Consider the following 18,855-nt stretch of genomic DNA (forward strand, 5'->3'; position numbering starts at 1 on the left):
CCACCACATGGAGGAGGGGAGGATTCCAGGGTTAGGAAAAATCTGAGCAGAAAGACACCCCTTCCCAGCCTCCAGGTCGCAGGTTCTTTTATTATTTAAGCTCATCTCATAAAATTTCATCTGTAGGACCTTCTTGATTACCACACTATAAAAGCTTTTAAAATTATTTTTTAAAATTTTATTTTTTTGCAGGGCAATGGGGGTTAAGTGACTTGCCCAGGGTCACACAGCTAGTAACTATCAAGTGTCTGAGGCCGGATTTGAACTCAGGTACTCCTGAATCCAGGGCCGGTGCTTTATCCACTGCGCCACCTAGCCGCCCCTCAAAATTATTTTTAAGGACTATTTAGTTAACAGTGTCATCCTGAAAAATTATACCATGTGGCAATCAAAATCAGATAAATCCTAGTACTTCTCAGTCCACGAATATTTACTGAGCACTTACTAATTTTATGGTGTCATGGGGAATATAGAACAATCTAAAATACAAGTTTCTTCCTTTAGAAGTTTTCAAGAGTTAGCAAATTATGACCTGAGGGCCAGATCTGGCCTGCTGCCTGCTTTTATATAGCCTTCAGGCTAAGAATGGTTTTTACACTTTTAAATATAATAAAATTTTATTTTAAAAATCTGGGGCTGTGCCAATACAGGCAACAGGCATCCATTCTTTGGTTTGGATTTGGCCTGAGGGCCATATCTGCTTTAGAGGATAATTGTGGTGACAAGACCTATACACAAGAAAAGACCATATGCTGCTGTGGATCGCTAATTATGTACTAGATCGGGCAGCTAGGTGAACCACAGTGGATAGAATACTGGCCGTGAAGTTGGGAGGACCTGAGTTCAAATATCACCTCAGACACTTCCTAGCTGTGTGACTCTGGGCAAGTCACTTAACCTTAATTGCCTTAAAGACATCCTGGGCCATCTCCAGTTGTCCTATGTATAACTTGCCACTGGGCCCAGATGGCTCTGGAGGAGTGAGACTGGTAACCTTCCATAGCCCTCCTTCACTTAAATCTAATTTACTGCAAGTCACATCATCACCCTGATGTCGTGGTCCTCTTTGAGAATGAAGGACAAATAACAATGTACCAAATGAGTAACATAAATAATCTGTGCTGGATGAGTGAGTGCAGAGGAGGGAGAGGTCAGTGTGCTTTGATGTGATAAAGAATAGGTTCATGGAAGAGATGGAGGAAACATAATCCAGTTAGGAAGGAAAACAAATTCAAAGAAAGTATGGAAGCACAGAAGTACATAATATATTTAAAGCAAGACAAGTTCCTTTTTGAACATAACTGGTTAGCCTGGAGCAAGGCTTTCATGTTGGAGCAATTCACCAGCAGTGAGTTTATTGGATTCTCTTCTGTACTAGAGGCCCTGGAGGGATACATAGGAACTATAAGATAAAGTTCCTAGCCTCAAGGAGTTTATGATGTAGCTGGGTAGAGCAAACATGACCCACAGGAAACAATTAGAGAGCAATAAAGCCCTATGCTCTGGAGCTCTGACTAGCACTGTGATTCAGTGAAAAGAGCACCAGATTCAAAGTCTGAGGACCCAAGTTTGAATCTGCCACTTACCACCTGTGTGACCTTGGAGAAAGCCCTTCACCTCTGTGGGCCTCAGTTTCCTCCTCTGTAAAGTGAGGGGGTTGGGCTAGATTGCCTGTGAGGACCCTTCAAACGCTAGATCTATGATTCTAAGTACTGTAGGAGTTCAGAGAAAGGGGGCATCAGCCCAAGCTGGGCTGGCCGGAGAGTACATCTTCATAGAAGAGGTGAGAATTTAGCTGAGGCTTGAATAGGCTTTAGATAAGGAGAGAGGAAAAGGGGGGTCTTTCCAGATGTGTACAATAACATAAACAGTGGCAGCGACCAGTATGACCTATGTGGAAGATAGTGAGGCTGTCTAGAGCACTCTGTTTTGGAGAGTAGTAGGAAGTAAGGTTGGATAAAGAAGATGGGACCAGATTATAAGGAGTCTCTAACACTCAGATGGAGTTTGCACTTCAGCTGGTAAATAGAAAACAGGAAACCATCGGAGCTTTTATCATTTCATCAGGATGAAACTAGTGCTTGAGAAGGATCAGTCTAGCTGTGGAGACCCAGCTGGGTATAAAGGGCTAGCCCGGAAGTAAAGAAGACAGAGTCCTACCTCTGACACATACTGACTGACTCTATGACAATGGGCAAGTCATGATCCTTTCACCTTACAAACTTACCTTCCTAACCCCCCAGACACCTCTCCAAGTCTGTATTTACAGATGAATTACTGCTGTAATTCCTGATATCTAGTCTCACGTCACCAACCACCTACGAGACATCTTGAGCCAGATGTCCTTTGGACATCGCATGTCCAAAACCTTTCTCCCAAGCCTTCCTCTCTTTCTGGCTTCCACATTACTGTTGAGGGCACTCCATCCTTCTGGTCACCCAGCCTTACAACCTTCAGTATCCTCCTCAACAACTCACTCACACTCACCCTATACATCTCCCTACACAACAGCCCTTGCATTTGGCCCCTTCTCTTAGTTATTGTCCTAGTGCAGGTCCCCACCACCTCATACCTAGACTACTGCAATAGCCTTCTGATTGGCTCGGGAGCCAGTGTGATCTTCCTAAAGCTCAAGTGTAACTATGTCACCCTCCTACTCAACAAATGACCGTGGCTCCCTTTTACCTCCCAGGATCCTCTGATTGGCTTTGGAAGCTTTCTGAAGCCTGGTATCTTCCTGCTTTTCTAGTCATTTTACACTTGATCCTTTCACATCCTCTGTAATCCAGCATCACTGGCCTGCTTGTTCCTCACACATAGCGCTCCATCCCCGACTGTCCCTTTTCACTGACTGTCCACTCTGCCTGCAATGATTTCCCTCTTCACCTCTCCCTCCCTCAAGTCTCCGCTGAAATCCCACATTTTGTAAGAGGTCTTTCCTGGTTCCTTTTACTTCTAGTGTCTTTCCTCTGAGACTCTCTCCCATATAAAGCTTGTATAGGCATAACTGCAGGAATGTTGTCTCCCTTTGAGGGCAGAAACTGTGTTTTTGCCTTTCTTTGTATGCCCAGGGCTTAGCAAGTTTTTGGCACATATTAATACTTGTTTATTGATTGACTGGTAAGGATGGATGGAGGGGTTGATTCTCTATATCAATGAAATCATGACTCCAGACCTAAAATATACAAATACACATATATGCACACACACACATGCAAACACACACATCTATGTAGGTATGATTGTGTCTATATGTGTATATACATAGCAGTGGTATGCAGGATGAGTTAGATTTGGGGAAGACTAGCCAGGAGGAGACTGTTGAAATAATTCAGGAGTGAGATGATAAGAATCTAGACAGGAAACATGAGAACTGAAATGGAGAAGAAATGATAAGTTCAAGAGACATTTTGAAGATAGATACAGCAGGAACAACAGAATGGATATAGCAGGCCAAGGAAACAAAAGAATCAACAGTATTTAGTGAATGACTGAAAAATGCTGGTACTCTGACCAAAATAAGCTAGTTGAGAAGATACACTAGTTTGGTTTTTGGGGGGGAAGGCAGGAAGATGATGAGCTTAGTGTGGGACAAATTTATTTTAAGGAGATGTCAAGACATCTCCAAGATAGTTGGAAATAGAGAACTGAAGTATCAGACTAGGGAAGTGGATTTCAATGTCACTTGAATAGAGGTGATATTTGAGGCTATGGGTACACAGTCTGGAGAAGAAATAGCTGATTTTCCTTTATCGTTAAACCTTACTAAGGAGCCTCTCTTTGCTGAAGACACTGACTTACATTTAGAGGCCAGGCTTTTGAGTTCTGCTCTCCTTGTATTTATTCTCCAATTAAAAACTACTAGGGGTCTTTGAGGGCTTTCCAATCGATCTGTCTCTAGGTAACCCAAATTTGGTTCACACACCGTGGTATAAAGGGAAAAAAACAACATCATCACTTGATTCAGTTTCCATTTTGGGTTTGCTGCTTATCTAGCTGTAATGACCTTGAGCAAGTCACTTCACCTCTCCTGTCCTCAGTTTCTTTATCTGTAAAATAAGGAGGTGGGACTAAATGATCTCTTAGGTCTCTTTTGACCTTAGCTATCCAGGTTTCTGAGTTTTATACTTACGAGTAAATGACTTTGTACCATCACAAGCATAGACAGGGTCGTAATTGGTTAAAGCTAAAGCAGCTAGAGATCTTTCTATTGTTAATTGCTTGTAATTGTAACTGACTGGACTCCAAGAGTTAATCAGCAAAGTCAATCCCACAAACATTTATTGAAGCCCCTTCTATATGGAAGGTATCATACAATGTAACAGGGTTACAATGATGAATGAAAATGTCGTTGTCCTTAAGAAGTTCATGACCTAACTAGGGGAGTAAAGCATGGGGCATAAAGTGAAACTGCAGAAGTACAAGCATAACGCTCACAGGAGGGAGGGAGTGTCTGAACTGGGCTGTGGAAGCCAGGGAAGATTTATACCACTAGAACAGGACAGGGGAGAACATTTACCCACCTGTACCTCCTATCCCCCAGGCCAGGTCCTGGCAAACATAAAAGGGCAGAGGTGGGAACTTACAGGATACTCATGGGGAATGGGGAATACACTTAGTTTGGCTGGAATCTGGACAAAATGAAGGGACAGCATGGAAAAATTAAACTAGATAAGCAGATTATAGCCAGGTTGTAGAAGGCCTTGAATGCCAAGTTAGGGAATTTTTCTTCTTTTGAATTCCAGATTCGTTCAGCTAAAACATTTCTCAAATGCCTATTGTTCAATGGGGAAAAAATGGTATTTGCTAGTGATGATGCAGCAATTTCCAATCTGGTCTGAAACTTTCCATTTGCTTGGTCAGCACTTCTGTATAAATCAAGAATTAGGATGAATGGTACAAAGAGAAAGAGGTGCCATTCACAATTTAAGGCCCCATCCCAATTATGGCTTAACTTAGGCCATCAGCCATATATGCCAGATGTCAGCATCTGTCTTCCTCTGTATAGGGTCCATGTATGCCTGTTTCAACAGGAGCCATTTAAAGTTGTGGACTTGAAGCTTGACTTCATTCCCTTGTTTGATCTTGTATATATTTTGTTTATACATAATTGTTCACATGTTTTCTCTTTGTGCTCTGGCTACCTCACTCATATTCTCTGGCTTCCTTTGCCCTACCACTTTGGTTGCTTCACATGTCCAGGCTCCTGTTCATTTCTGGGACCTTTATTTTTTTTTTGGCAGGGCAGTGAGGGTTAAGTGACTTGCCCAAGGTCACACAGTTAGTAGGTGTCAAGTGTCTGAGGCTGGATCTGAACTCAGGTCCTCCTGAATCCAGGGCCGGTGCTTTATCCACTGTGCCACCTAGCTGCCCCTCATTACTGGGACCCTTTGCCAGCCACCTTGCTCTGTCATACAGTTTTACTGTCCTCCTTGCTCATCTGGCTGGGGTTGAAACAGCTGCATCTGCTGATTCTTGATGTTTGAATAATCCCTCACTCTGACTTTGCCCAAGGTCTGGCCCTTACCTTTGATACCTGGATGATTGTTTACCTGGTTCCAGGTCCATCTGGAGCTTCTAAGTCTTGTTCACATGCAGCTCATTTCTGAGCTAATTCCTCCTGACTTCCTGCCTGGCCCTAGTTCTCCTAGACCTGGCTTTTCTTCTTTCAATCCATGATTCGATGCTAACCACAATACAAGCCTTAACACAAATTAAAGTAAACTCATTTAGTTGTGATGAGTATCTTATGGTAGGTTGCTCTCTGAGAACATGTAAAATGTTCTGCTCACACCTAAGTTCAAATCTGCCCTCAGACAAGTACTTGACACTTACTAGCTGTGTGACCCTGGGCAAGTTACTTAACCCTCATTGCCCCGCAAAACAAACAAACAAACAAACAAACAAACAAAATATTCTGCTTACTTTTTTTTCATTTGTTTCATTACATTTCATCTGTTGGTGCTTGGCATGGTAAGAATCCAGATTCATCAGATGTCAAAAGTGACAATCATATCCATTTTCTTCGATAGGTAATAGGTTGTAGGAGATATTTCAGTTGCTGGCCATTTGTAATCCTCTATGACACTACAGGCCAGCAAATCATTCTGTAACGATTGGAATAACGCCACCTGCTGGAGACTTACTGTAGAAGAGTTCTGCCCATGAAGCGAAGGTCTTTGAGGGCAAGACCAGGAGTCTTTTCTTTGGCGGGAGGAAGTGACGCGGGCTAGTGGGAGGAGGAAGGAAGAGACTGGCGCTGACTCTGGGGCTTTTTCCTGAGGACTCTGGCGGAGAAGGGAGCTAGAAATGTGCTCTCCCTTTAATAGATAGGAATCTAGGCCTTTCTCTCTCTCTTTACCAAATTCTTATTCTCCTTAATAAATGCTTAAAAGTCTAACTCTTGCTAAAGCTTGTAATTGATTGGCGACCACTCATTAGATATTTTAGACAGTTTAGCTAGAATTTTAGCCCTTAACAATTCTCTGGTGGGCCTGTTTATCTCTGACTCTTCCAATCTATTTCAGATGGGATCTGTAATATGAGAGATGTTAGGCTTCCTGCTTAGGCATTTCCCAATTGTCCTGGGCTAAGTGCCTGCTACATACCACTCACTGTGTTCTAGATGCTGGAGATACAAGATAAAAAATTAAAGCACCTACCTCCAAGCTCACATTCTATTGGAGGTGGGGGGGGGGTGTCTAAATCTTTGATCCTGTTTATCCACTTCTTTGTAAGTGAAAAGCATTAAGGATACCCTTAGAGAAGTCTGAAATCATTCAGTATGTATGACAAATACTGCATATTCCTAGTAAAACAAACTTGGATGAAGGTTGTTTATTGGTTGAACGTATTGCCACTATCATTTCCTATTGTATCCGGAGGCTGGTGAAGGTATCTACAGATTTAATTCAATGAGCTTCCTTTCCATTCTCTGTTTAAAGGTAATTATTTAAAGACACATTGTCTAGGGAAGCTAGGCGGAACAGTGGATACAGTGCTGGACCTGGAGTCAGGAATATCTGAGTTCAAATCTAGCCTCAGACATTTGCTAGCTGTGTGACCCTGGGCAAGTCACTTAAACCTGTTTGCCTCAGTTTCCTCATCTGTAAAATGAACTGGAGAAGGAAATGGCAAAACTCTCCAGTATCTTTGCCAGGAAAACCCCCAAAAAGTCATGAAGATTTGGACATGACCGAACAACAACAACAAATTCGGCCAATTACTTAATACTAAACAATCGTGTTCCGTGTGTCAGTCTTGTAATGGTTTCCACAGTGAATGCTCCCTGACCGTTTCTTTGTTTCTTTTCCATATAACAGACAATGCAGTTTCAAGGAAAGCTCAAGTTTCTGTTTGGACAAAAGAAAAAGACTCCGTCAGGAACACTCCTGCCTCCACAGCTTTCGTTGTTCTGTGTGGTGGTGCCCATCCCCCTCCCTTCTGTGACAGAAATGAAAATGAAAAGCATGCTTCTGAGAGCTAAGCAGAAAGCTGACGTGGGAGCCTCCTCGGACGCTAAGTAAATGCCAATTTATTCTTTGTTAGCATCAATAGCAGTCAATAGCGATTAAGCATTGAAATAGGTGGAGGAATGCATTTCTAATGGCCCTGTGAACAAATGTTTTAACCTATTAACATAATTCTTCAGTGTCTCTCAAGATGTGGGGTATATTCCTTTCACATTTTCAACAGGAAGTAAAAAAGATAAACTTGAGTAGTTGTAAAATGAGTAAGTTAAGTAAGCTGGGAGGAAGAAAACAATCAACACTTCATATTTAGCTCAAGACTGTCAGAGACTGAATTATTATTTAATAAGCAGTTTTGGTCGCAGAGAGTCTGTGGTCAACAGTTTCCCCTGCTATTCATAGAACACTGCCTAAAGAAATGCTCAATTCATATTAAAAAAAAGATGAAGAAATTCTGCAGCAATGAAAAAGACAACAAACAGTTTTCAGTGATGGTCTTCTGTTACAGGGCTCTGATTTTTTTCTTTCCTTTTCCTTTCTACTACGACCCCAAATCAAATAAAAATGGGGGCCACCAAGCCATATGTGAGGATCCCCGAAGGCTGTGTATTGACCAAGTTTTAAACTGTGATGCTGTGTTTTATTGTACTTTTACTTATTTTGTCAAATATATCCCAGTTGCATTTTAATCTTGTTACAGCAGCCCTCAGGCAATGTGCCATGGGCTACATGTAGGATCCTTCTTGTTTAGTCCTTTTAGTTGTATCTGACTCTGTTTGACCCCATTTGGGGTTTTCTTGGCAAACTTACTGGACCGGTTTGGCATTTTCTTCTCCAGATCATTTTACAGATGAGGAAACTGAGGCAAACAAGGTTAAGTTGCCCAGGGTCACACAGCTAGCAAGTGTCTTGAGGCCAGATTTGAACTCAGGAAGATGAGTTTCCTGGCTCTAAGCCCAGTGTTCTATCCTTGGTTCTAATATTTAACCAAAATGGCAGCATACTAAGGATGGTCCTAAAATCTAATGTGGCCAACAATTCTTTTCTTTTCTTTGAGGGGTGGGGGTGGGCAATGAGGGTTAAGTGACTTAGCCAGGGTCACACAGCTAGTAAGTGTCAAGTGTCTGAAGTCGGATTTGAACTCATGTCCTCCTGAATCCAGGGCCTGTGCTTTATCCACTGTTTCACCTAGCTGTCCCTATGGCCAGCAATTCAAGAGAGATGAAAGAACTAGAACAAGGACAGTCTTTTTAATACTAATCCTTATTTTTTGTAATGTAACAGACACCTCAGTTCTGTAGAGTTCCACTTTTAACTAAAGGCAAATAATAAAAATAATCCCTGCTTTTGTGCTTCATACCTGCAAAGTCTGGAACAGAAGCAGTGCCTTATTGGAATGTTATTATCAACTGATATGTACAAGGTGCTAGGTTTGGTTAGACTTACCTAGTTACTGAAGGGCAACTAGTTGGTACAGTGGATGGAATGCTGGACCTAGAGTCAAAAAAACTGTCAGGAAGACTCATCTTCCTGAGTTTAAATCTGGCCTTAGACATTTACTAGCTGTGTGACCCTGGGCAAGTCACTTGACTCTGCCTCAGTTTCCTCATCTGTAAAATGAACTGGAGAAGGAAATGACAAACCAGATAGTATCTTTACCAAGAAAACCCCAAATGGGGTCACGAAGAGTCAGACATGACTGAAAAAAAATGACTGACCATAGTTACTACCCAGTTCTAGTCCCATCCCTAAGCAGAATGACTTTCCTTATTCTTTGTATCCTTCCACTAATACAATCTTTTCAACCTAACACATGCTAGTTTGTAAAGCTGTTTTGTTGCAAGAAAGAATCTTGGGGCACAAATGCTTTTCATGCTGGAAAATTATAGTTATACAGTGTGATTGGATGGGTAGGCCCCTTTCTGGCTGAGGTTTTTTTCTTGTCTGGCCCATTGCCTGATTTTTTTTCTTCCCATTTCCTTTCTACTACTACCCCAAATCCAAGCTGGTGCTGCAATTGTACACTGTGAAGGAAGCAATATCCTTTCTGGCTGGTTTCTCTAGGTCTTAACTTTGTAAGGCCAACTGTACTTGAAGGCACCTCCAATGCCCTGAACAGTGATGTGGCCCTGCTCCCTCAATGATCTGTTTAGGTTTCCAGCCCCTTAGCTTTCAAACTGGCCTGCTCCTATTTGAGGCCTTTACTTACGCAATCTCTTCTGTTGCCACTCACTTTATGTCCAGTACAACTAGCACCAAGTTTCATCTATCCCGACGTTTCTTGGCACCTATGTCCTGGCTTCATTGCAGATTTACATAGAAAATGTACACATTTACATGAAATAAACAAGGTTGATTCTTGTTTTCAGGGAGAATGAGTCCAGTGATACATCTATAACTGTGGAGGCGAATAGTCATTCCAATGTATTTCTCTCCCTAAGTTATTCTCACAGTTCAACAAACTTTATTAAATAGGCACCATGTGCAAGGCACTGAGCTGAATAATAGAATTGAAATGACCAGCTGGATAGTCTGGGAGCTAGTCCATATCCTACTACTCAGTAAAGGCCAGCTAGTTTGCTGTTCTTTCTCAGTGCTATAGTTACTTGCAATTTGCTGAGATTTTACAAATAAGGTAAAAGGAGGCACCAAAAGGATACAGAAATATATTGAATTTCCTGAGTTCCAGGTTTCTACTGGTCTGGTGAGTTCAGATTCTATAGAAGTGTAAGAAGGAACTATGTCTATGACTACTCTTAGTTGTAGTTTAGAGGTTTATTTGGGGGCAGCTAGGTGGCGCAGTGGATAAAGAACTGGCCCTGGATTCAGGAAGACCTGAGTTCAAATCCAGCCTCAGACACTTGACACTTACTAGCTGTGTGACCCTGGGCAAGTAACTTAATCCCCATTGGCTCGCAAAAAAAAAAAAAAAAGGTTTATTGCAGTAATACCCAACATCAGGAGACAACTGCATCAGCAGCCCTAGATTCCTGAAAATGGGGTACCCTAATGCCAGTAGCCTGTGCCTGCCAAACTGATGGCAGTGGACCCATCAGAGGACTCAGGCCCTTATGAGTCAGTCTCCGGGCTGTCCTCCTGAAGGCTCTAAATCCAAATTGAATTTTGTCTAAACTTTCACCTTTAAGTGGTAGTTTACAAATCTGGGGAGCTGAGTCCAAAAGCTAGGTTCACTGTTAGCTCTGCAGTTTGACATGGTTGTGAGGAAACAGTTACAGAGGTGAAGCACTAGGGTTTGAATTCCCAGTCTCATCAACCCCACACTAATCCTAGGGGGAATTTTTCTATTAAAATGAAAAGAACACAGCCTGTTCTCATTTGCTCAAAGCCTTCTCTGAATTCCTTACCAGTAATGAAAGTAGCTAGATGCCCATAGGACCCAAGCCTTAAAGAATTCCTAGGGGCATCTGATCTGGGTGGCACAGTGGAAAAAGCACCAGCCCTGGAGTCAGAAGGATCTGAGTTCAAATCCAGCCTCAGACACTTACTAGTTGTGACCTTAAGCAAGATTGTCCCCCCACCCCCTGCAAAAAAAAAAAAAAATTCTGGAGGGGGGCCTATCATGAATGAGGTAGTGATTAAAGAAATCAACCATATTCGCTTTCTTCAAGTCCCATTTGTGTTTAGTTCAGAAATCAGTGGGGGTAAGGAAGCTCTTTATCCATGTTTGCTTTGGATAGGCGGGTGCTTATGTTCTCTTGGCCTGGTGATCAGAGACCTCCGCTGAGGATGAAATAGATTGGAGGGGAGAGGGCATGTGTAATGAGATGAACCCCACACTGCAGAAAGAAGCACATCTCTCCCATTGTGTGCCTACTTCTTCAGTCGTCTTCTAGACAGTAACTGGAGACATGAGAAAATCAAAAGACTTTTTTTTTACTGGCCAAAGATTAAGCGCAAATGAGAAAATAAGTAATTATAGCAAACCAAAAACCAAAAACAACTCCCCCCTCCACACACACACACACACACACACACACACACACACACACACACACACACACACACACACACAAACAACCCACGATAGGATCAAAGATTAAGAGCTGTAAAGGACCTCATTGGCTACGTAGCCCAACTCTCTCAGTACACACGTGAGAACACAGAGGACAAGGGAGCTTAAGTGACTTGCCTGAGGTCACACAGGTGGTAAACATTAGAACAAGATTTGAATCAGGTGCTCTGACTGGAGTCGGTGCTCTTTCAACAGTATCATGCTGTCTTCCATGTTCAGAGTTTAGGGATGAGGTTGACATATGTCACTAGAGCACTAGCAACTTTGGTCCTTGGGGGCAAACAGCACTGAATGCAACCTAAACTCAACTTTGCATGAATTCCTTTGAGCCAGAAGGGGAGTTACTACAGTGGCATGCTCATAGATAAGCACATTTGGTAGTTCCTTATTTTAGTTAGTTACTAGGCAGGTAGGTGGCGCAGTGGATAAAGCACTGTCCCTTGATTCAGGAGGACCTGGGTTCAAATCCAGACACTTGACACTTACTAGCTGTGTGGCCCTGGGCAAGTCACTTAACTCTAATTGCCTTGCCCCCCCCCAAAGTTATTCCTAAATATGTGTTAAGCTAGTTATTTCAATTTGTCAAAAAAAAAACCCTGAATTAGTAATTATTTTATGCCCTTTAAATGTACGTGCTCTGGAGCAAAGCTCCAATTAATCAATAAACATTTATTAAGTGCCAACTGTGTCTCCAGTATTATTTAAAGGCTTTTTCCTACCAATGACACCTACTATTTCATCCCTGTCTCTACATTCTGATTTTCCCTACTTGGTAGATATGCTTTGACAAGGTTATTGATTTCTCCACCTTCCCAAATCTGTTTCTTTCACCCCTCAGGTCTGCACTGGGAATCCCAGGGCCTTGGGTGAGCAGTGGAAGGGTACGTGTATGCTAAAATCCCTCCACTTCTATTTTTCTTCATGAACACCAGGTCTGTGCCTCCCTCACCCACAACTAGTTGGCCATGGGCCTGGAAAAGTTCTCCCTTTTCCTTCCTATTAGCTCTTAGACAAAAAAGGCTCTTCCTGCTCTTGCCTTCCAAGTTATCTCCTCCCTGTGTTTTTGTGCCTTTAATTCCCCCACCCCACATCTGAAAATCTTAGTGCTTAAGCTGGTGTGGTTCTTCTCACTCATCTCTTCCTTCTTCCTGGTTTGAACCAAATTCACCGGGCCAGAAAGTAGTGGCTGCCCTTAGCTCCTGGCTCTCCTCACTGCCCCAGAAGGGAATCTGTCATGTGGCTCGGAACCTCAGGAGAGGCATGCCGGGCTACTTAGCTAATCCTGGTTTTGTTGCATGCTTCTTCCAACAGAAGACCTGCCAAAACAGAAGATCTCTTCTTGTTTTGCCCCATCCCTTATAAGTGGCCCACCCCTAGAGTGGGAAGCTGAGAGGGCAGATTTCCCTGAGGATTAATAGGCATTGAACACCTGCCCCATTTCTCATCCTGCTGAGTGCAACCACTTCACTATGCTCATCATGCTTCATGTGGCGCATATCCCCTCCCTCCTCTCCCCAGGGTGCAGTTTACCAGCTTGCAGTAATTAGAAACAATCAGAAAACATTCTGAAGTAGACATTACACATTAACAGCATATCCTCCCCACCCATAAGGGTAGGGCCTGGCATCAAAATCTGACACTGATAAATGTGGTTACAGTACATTGATCAATGTAGAAGGGTGGATACAGAATTTTCAGGCTCCATAGAATTTCTGTGACCCCAGTGATTTCTGAATGTTGTCAGGCTGCTCCTGAAGATCTTTCTAATTATACATGTCTATCTGCCTAATCAGTAGCACTCTGTCTGAATTAATTTCTCGAAGTCATTGCCATTTTCAAATAATTTTTATTAATGCAAATGAATGCCTTGGACCAATCAGTCAACAAATATTTGTTAAGCACCTACTATACACCAGGCACTGTGCTAAGAGCTGGAGATACAAAAAGAGGCAAAAAAAAAAAAAAAACCAACAACAAAAAAAACCAGTCCCTGCCCTCAAGAAGGTGACATCTAATGAGAGAAACAACATGCAAGCAAATGTATACAAAGCAAGCTACATGCTGGGAAAATAGAAAAGAATTAACAGAGGGAAGGCACTGGTATTAAGAGGGGTTGGGGAAGGCTTCCTTCAGAAGGTAGAATTTTAGTTGGGACTTAAAGGAAGCCAGGGAGGTCTGTAGTAGGAGCAGGGGAGCACCAGAGTAGTGGACGTGTCAGAGGAGAGAAGGGGGCATATTTGGGAGATGTTGTAGAGGTGAAACTGACAGGCCTTGACAATAGCTTGGATATGGTGGGGGGGGGGTGGCACAGATATTGAGGAGGCCAGGGTGACTTCTAGGTTGAAAGCCTGAGGACAGTGTCACCCTCTATAGTAATAGGGAATGTTGGAGGTGCGGAAGGTTTAGGGGGAAAGATAATGAATCTTGTTTTGGACATACTGAGTTTAAAGTGTCTATGGGACATCCAATTTGAGATGTCTGAAAGGCAGTTAGAGATGCAACAGTGGCGGTCAGGGCAGCTAGGTGGCGCAGTGGATAGAGCACCAGCCCTGGAGTCAGGAGGACCTGAGTTCAAATCTGGACTCAGACACTTACTAGCTGTGTGATCCTGGGCAAGTCATTGAACCCCAACTGCCTCACCAAAAAAAAAAAAAAATAGAGTGGAGGTCAGTAGAGAGATTGGGACAGGATAGGTGGGTTTGAGAATCATCAGCATGAGGTGGTATTTAAATCCATGGAGCTGATGAGCTCACTGAGGGAAGTCATAAAGAGGGAGAAGAAAAGAAGACTAGGACAAAACCCTGAGGGACTCCTGTGGTTAGAGTGTATCCACACGAGGATCCAGCAGAGACAGAGAAGGAGCAGTCAGATAGGAAGGAAGAGAACCAGGAGAGAGGGGGGGTCCTGAAAACCTAGAGAGAAGAGAGTATTGAGGAGGAGTGAGTGATTGACAGTGTTAAAGCTTGCAGAGAGGTCTGGGAAAATGAATGCTGAGAAAAGGCCATTGGATTTGGCAACTGAAAGAGCATTAGTAAGTGGAGAGAACAGTTTTTCAGTGGAATGATAAAGTTGTGAGCCAGACTGTAAAGGACTGAGAAGAGAGTGAGAGAAAGTAGATGCCCTTTTCAAGGAGATTATCTATTGCAGGGCAGAAGAGATACAGAATGATTAACGGGGATGATTTTTTTCAGGATAAAGGAATTTATGGGCATGTTTGTTGGCAGTAGAGAATGAGCTAGTAGGCAGGGAAAGATTGAAGAAAAGTAAAAATGTGGGGATGACAGAGGGAGGAATCTGTTGGAAGAGATGAGAAGGAATGGGATTGCTTGAATAAGTGGAGGGGTTAGTTAACCTTGGTAAGGAGCACAACCATTTCATCATGTGAGGCAGGGGTGGGGGAGAAGACAGTGGCAGAAGATCTCTGAGTGATGGGAGATGAGAAAGAAGGGAAAAAAGGAGTTCACACAGAATGGCCTCCATTTTTTCTTTGAAAAAAACTTATTCAAATCCATAAATTAAGTGGTTGTGGGTTAATTTTGCATTATATAGACAAGTATTTCCTGGCTGATATTTGAAATATAGTACTTATTCATCTAAGTAGTATTTTCCAACTATGTAGAGAGGTAAATAGTGAGACAGGATGAGCCCAGACATATTTGAGGTTTGGCTCGTGCTTTTTCTTCTAGTTATGAATTCAGAACTGTAAAGCATATTGGGCCAGACACTTTCTTCTTACCTTCTGCAGCTAGTTAACAGAAAGGTTTTTTAAATCTCTCAGCCCCTTATTTCTTTTCCTGTGTGTGGATTTCCTAACATTAGTGACAAACAGAGGCAGCACAGGGTAGCAGCTAGGTAGGCCTACCAAGAAGTGGGATCAAATCATGTTTCTGACCCATAAACATGAAGTTAATCCCTTATAGCCTTGAGCAGGAACGATGCTGACTGATCTGCTTTGGTAGAGGGAGTTTCCTCACCAAGAGTTCCCTATACTAGATGAAATCACAAGTCTAGAACAACAACAACAACAACAACCAGTGTTCAACTGTGAACCTTTGTTCTTTGATTAGGAAACTCAACCTTAATATCTTCTGCAGTCCCCAGATTTAGAAATTAAAGGTGGGAATTGAGGGAAAATCCAGGTTAAGTTTAGAACATGGGTCTGAGGAGCTCAAATTAATTTTACCTAACTTTACCCTTAGATCTTTCTAACCCAACCACACAAGGACAGATGGATTATTCTACTTCATGCATACACACATGAACATGCATGTGTGTAAACATGAATATGCTTATATAAATACCTGTGCATAAAATGTACATGTGTACATATCTAAAGATAAATACACGTGAGTGTGTATATAAACTAGCTCAGTGTGTATGTATGCACATATAAGTATGTACATATATATTCATACTTTCCCCTTAAAATATAGAGTGGTGTAAGACAGAGCATATAATTTAGAATCTGAAACCCAGACTCCAGTTGCAGCTCTACAGCTCACTGGCCATTGTGACTGAGCAAGTCATTTATTATTTAAAGCCTCTTGAGTCCTAATTTCTTTACCTGAAGGCTTTGTTTTGTTTTTGCAGGGCAATGAGGGTTAAGTGACTTGCCCAGAGTCACACAACTAGTAAGTGTCAAGTGTCTGAGGCCAAATTTGAACTCAGGTCCTCCTGAATCCAGGGCTGGTGCTTTATCCACTGTGCCACCTAGCTGCCCCCAAATAAAATGTCTAGTAACAGCCTTACTGAGCTGTTGTGAGGAAAGTACTTCTCCAGCTCTTGAGCTGTGTCTCTTTATTCTTAGAGTTTGAGGTTATATCTTGGTAGCTCTACTCCCAAGTATTTTCCACAGTCTGTAGTTATTTTAAGTGGATTTTCTTTTTTCTCTATCTTCCTGTTGAATTTGTCAGTAATATGCAGAATGCTAATGATTTGTGTGGCTTCATTTTATGTCCAGCAACTTTGCTGAAGTTTTCATTTCAATTAATTTTTAAGTTGTCTGAGTAATTCATCATATCATCTGCAAAAAAAAAGTGGTAATTAGGTTGAGGAAAGTGCTTCTTAAAGCACAAGGTCTGAGTATCTCAAACTCCTTTACTTTGAACACCCTGTTTTGCTTTTTCTCTATCTATAATCAGTTTTATTCTGATGGCAATGAACAGACAAGGAGAGTGGCCACAACCTGAAGCCATTTCTTATATGTGTTATACATCAGTGTAATCCAAGGCAACCAAAGTGCTGGCTCTGAAGGATCTCTGGCACAGGCCTGGCCCACTCAAATACAGACCGTGAAAGGTTTCATGCTCCTGACACCCAACTTAACATCTTCTGAGAACATCTTCTGAGCCGATCTCCCTCTGTCCTGAGTACATTTTCTCTTTCTATATTCCACAGGAATTCACTGTAGGTCATTTCTCCCAGTCAGGCATGCTGAGCCATTTTTTAGCTTTTAAACATTCACTTTGGAGAGTTTATAAGCACAGGTAGCTTCTGTTTATAACACAATGTCACTGGTCAGGTATTTTCTTTAGTGATATTTGCTCTACTTAGAGTAACAGGAATAGTCAGGTAGAAAGGTGATTAGGCTAAGAGTAAGGAAGTTGGAGTTCCAGTCCTGGCCCTGCCTCTGATTAGCTATGTGACCTTGGACAAATTGTTCTGCCTGTCTATGCCTTTGTTTTCCTGTCTATAAAGTGACAGGGTTGGACTATGAACTTGTAGGTTCTTTCCAGTTTTAATGTTCTATGGGATAGAGCCTACACCTGTGATTTCATTGGTGCGGGGGAATATCCAGGTAGAAGGAGATGAATCTCTTCTTGGCAATTTATAGACACCTACAATGCCAAGACTTGCCGATCTCCCACAGCCAATGTGTCTTGTACTAACCATGTCACAGAGAGTTGTTGGAAGAAAAAACAAACAAAAAACCCCTTCTAAATCATAGTATGCTATGTAAATATGAGCTAATATCGATATTCCCACCATAAATCCTAAACTTGCTACCCCCTTCACTAATATGATTCAGCAGATGACTCAGAGTCCCTGTGCTGGGTTTCTAGTTTCTTAGGCATGTTCTTCTGAGTTTTTTCCTTAGTAGCTTCCAGTTTCTTAGTTCTCATCCCAGTAAGTTTCTATTTGCATTATTAGCTCTCCTTCCTCCATAAAATATTTTCCAAAACCACTAATTTGGAAACTTGGGAGAATCTGAAACCAATAACCAAAGAAAAAACCTTGGTGATTATTTGATTTTTGCCTTCAGGCAGCTCACCCTATTCAAACGCCTCTGCATTTATTATTGTACCTTGATTCTTAAGACATGTAGCTTGAAAACCACTGACATTGTTTTTCAGAGTTATATGCTCAGGTGAGTCTGACCATGGGTTGTTTTTGTTTTTGTTTTTGTTTTTGTTTGACCGTGTTTCTTTTTACTACCACCACCCCAACACCTTTCTAAGATTTTATTTATTTTTTTAATTCACATTCTAAATTCTTTCCTCTAAAGCCCCTCTCTCATCCATTGTGAAGGCAAACAATACGATATCAATTATACATGTAAAGTTTTGCAAAACATATTTCCATATTAGCCATGTTGCAAAAAAACGCAAGAAAAATTAAGAAAATCAAAAAAGCATGCTTCAGTCTGCACTCAGAGTTCATCGGTTCTCTCTGTGAAGGTGAAGAGCATTTTTTGTCATGAGTCCTTTGGAATTGTCTTGGATCATTGCATTGATTAGAATTGCTAAGTTTCTCACAGTTGATCATCATTATAATGTTGCTGTTACTATGTATAATGTTATCCTGCTTCTGCTTACTTTACTTTGCATCAGTTTATATATGTCTTCCCAGGTGTTTCTGAAACCAAGTTGCTTGTCATTTCTTATAACACAATAGTATTCCATCACAATCATATACCACAACTTGTTTAGCCACCCCCCAATTGATGGGCATCCCCTCCATTTCCAATTCTTTCTGGCCATCTTCCTTGATATTGCTGTTGCTGTATGTACAAAACTGGGGGAGGGATATTGTCAGGGTCATAGTCCTGCCATATCAAATCTGGAAGAACAGTTCTCAGAGTGTGTTAATATCTTCTAAAGTACTAAGCATATTGACTTTTATTGTGAGGCATTTGGGGTTAAGTGACTTGCCCAGGGTCACACAGCTAGTAAGTGTTAAATGTCTGAGGCCGGAATTGAGCTCAGGTCCTCCTGACTCCAAGGCTGGTGCTCTATCCACTCTGCCACCTAGCTGCCCCTCATATCGACTTTTATTCTGATTTTTCCCCCTATGTGTCTTACAAGTGACCTTCCAGTTCTGGGACTCTCAGGGCATGAGTTCAAGAATGCAAAG

General features: G+C 42.0%; 1 protein-coding gene across 1 annotated transcript in view; it reads left to right on the plus strand.

The window, feature by feature from the left end:
• AHRR (aryl-hydrocarbon receptor repressor) overlaps positions 1-18,855 on the plus strand; it is a 261,401-nt gene that overhangs the window by 234,467 nt on the left and 8,079 nt on the right. Inside the window, exon 8 of the mRNA XM_043978783.1 lies at positions 7,323-7,522. Coding sequence (XP_043834718.1) covers positions 7,323-7,522 — 200 coding nt within the window. The remainder of the gene's footprint in view (positions 1-7,322; positions 7,523-18,855) is intronic.

The sequence above is a fragment of the Dromiciops gliroides genome, chromosome 1 (assembly GCF_019393635.1).
Source record: "Dromiciops gliroides isolate mDroGli1 chromosome 1, mDroGli1.pri, whole genome shotgun sequence".
Taxonomy (NCBI): domain Eukaryota; kingdom Metazoa; phylum Chordata; class Mammalia; order Microbiotheria; family Microbiotheriidae; genus Dromiciops; species Dromiciops gliroides.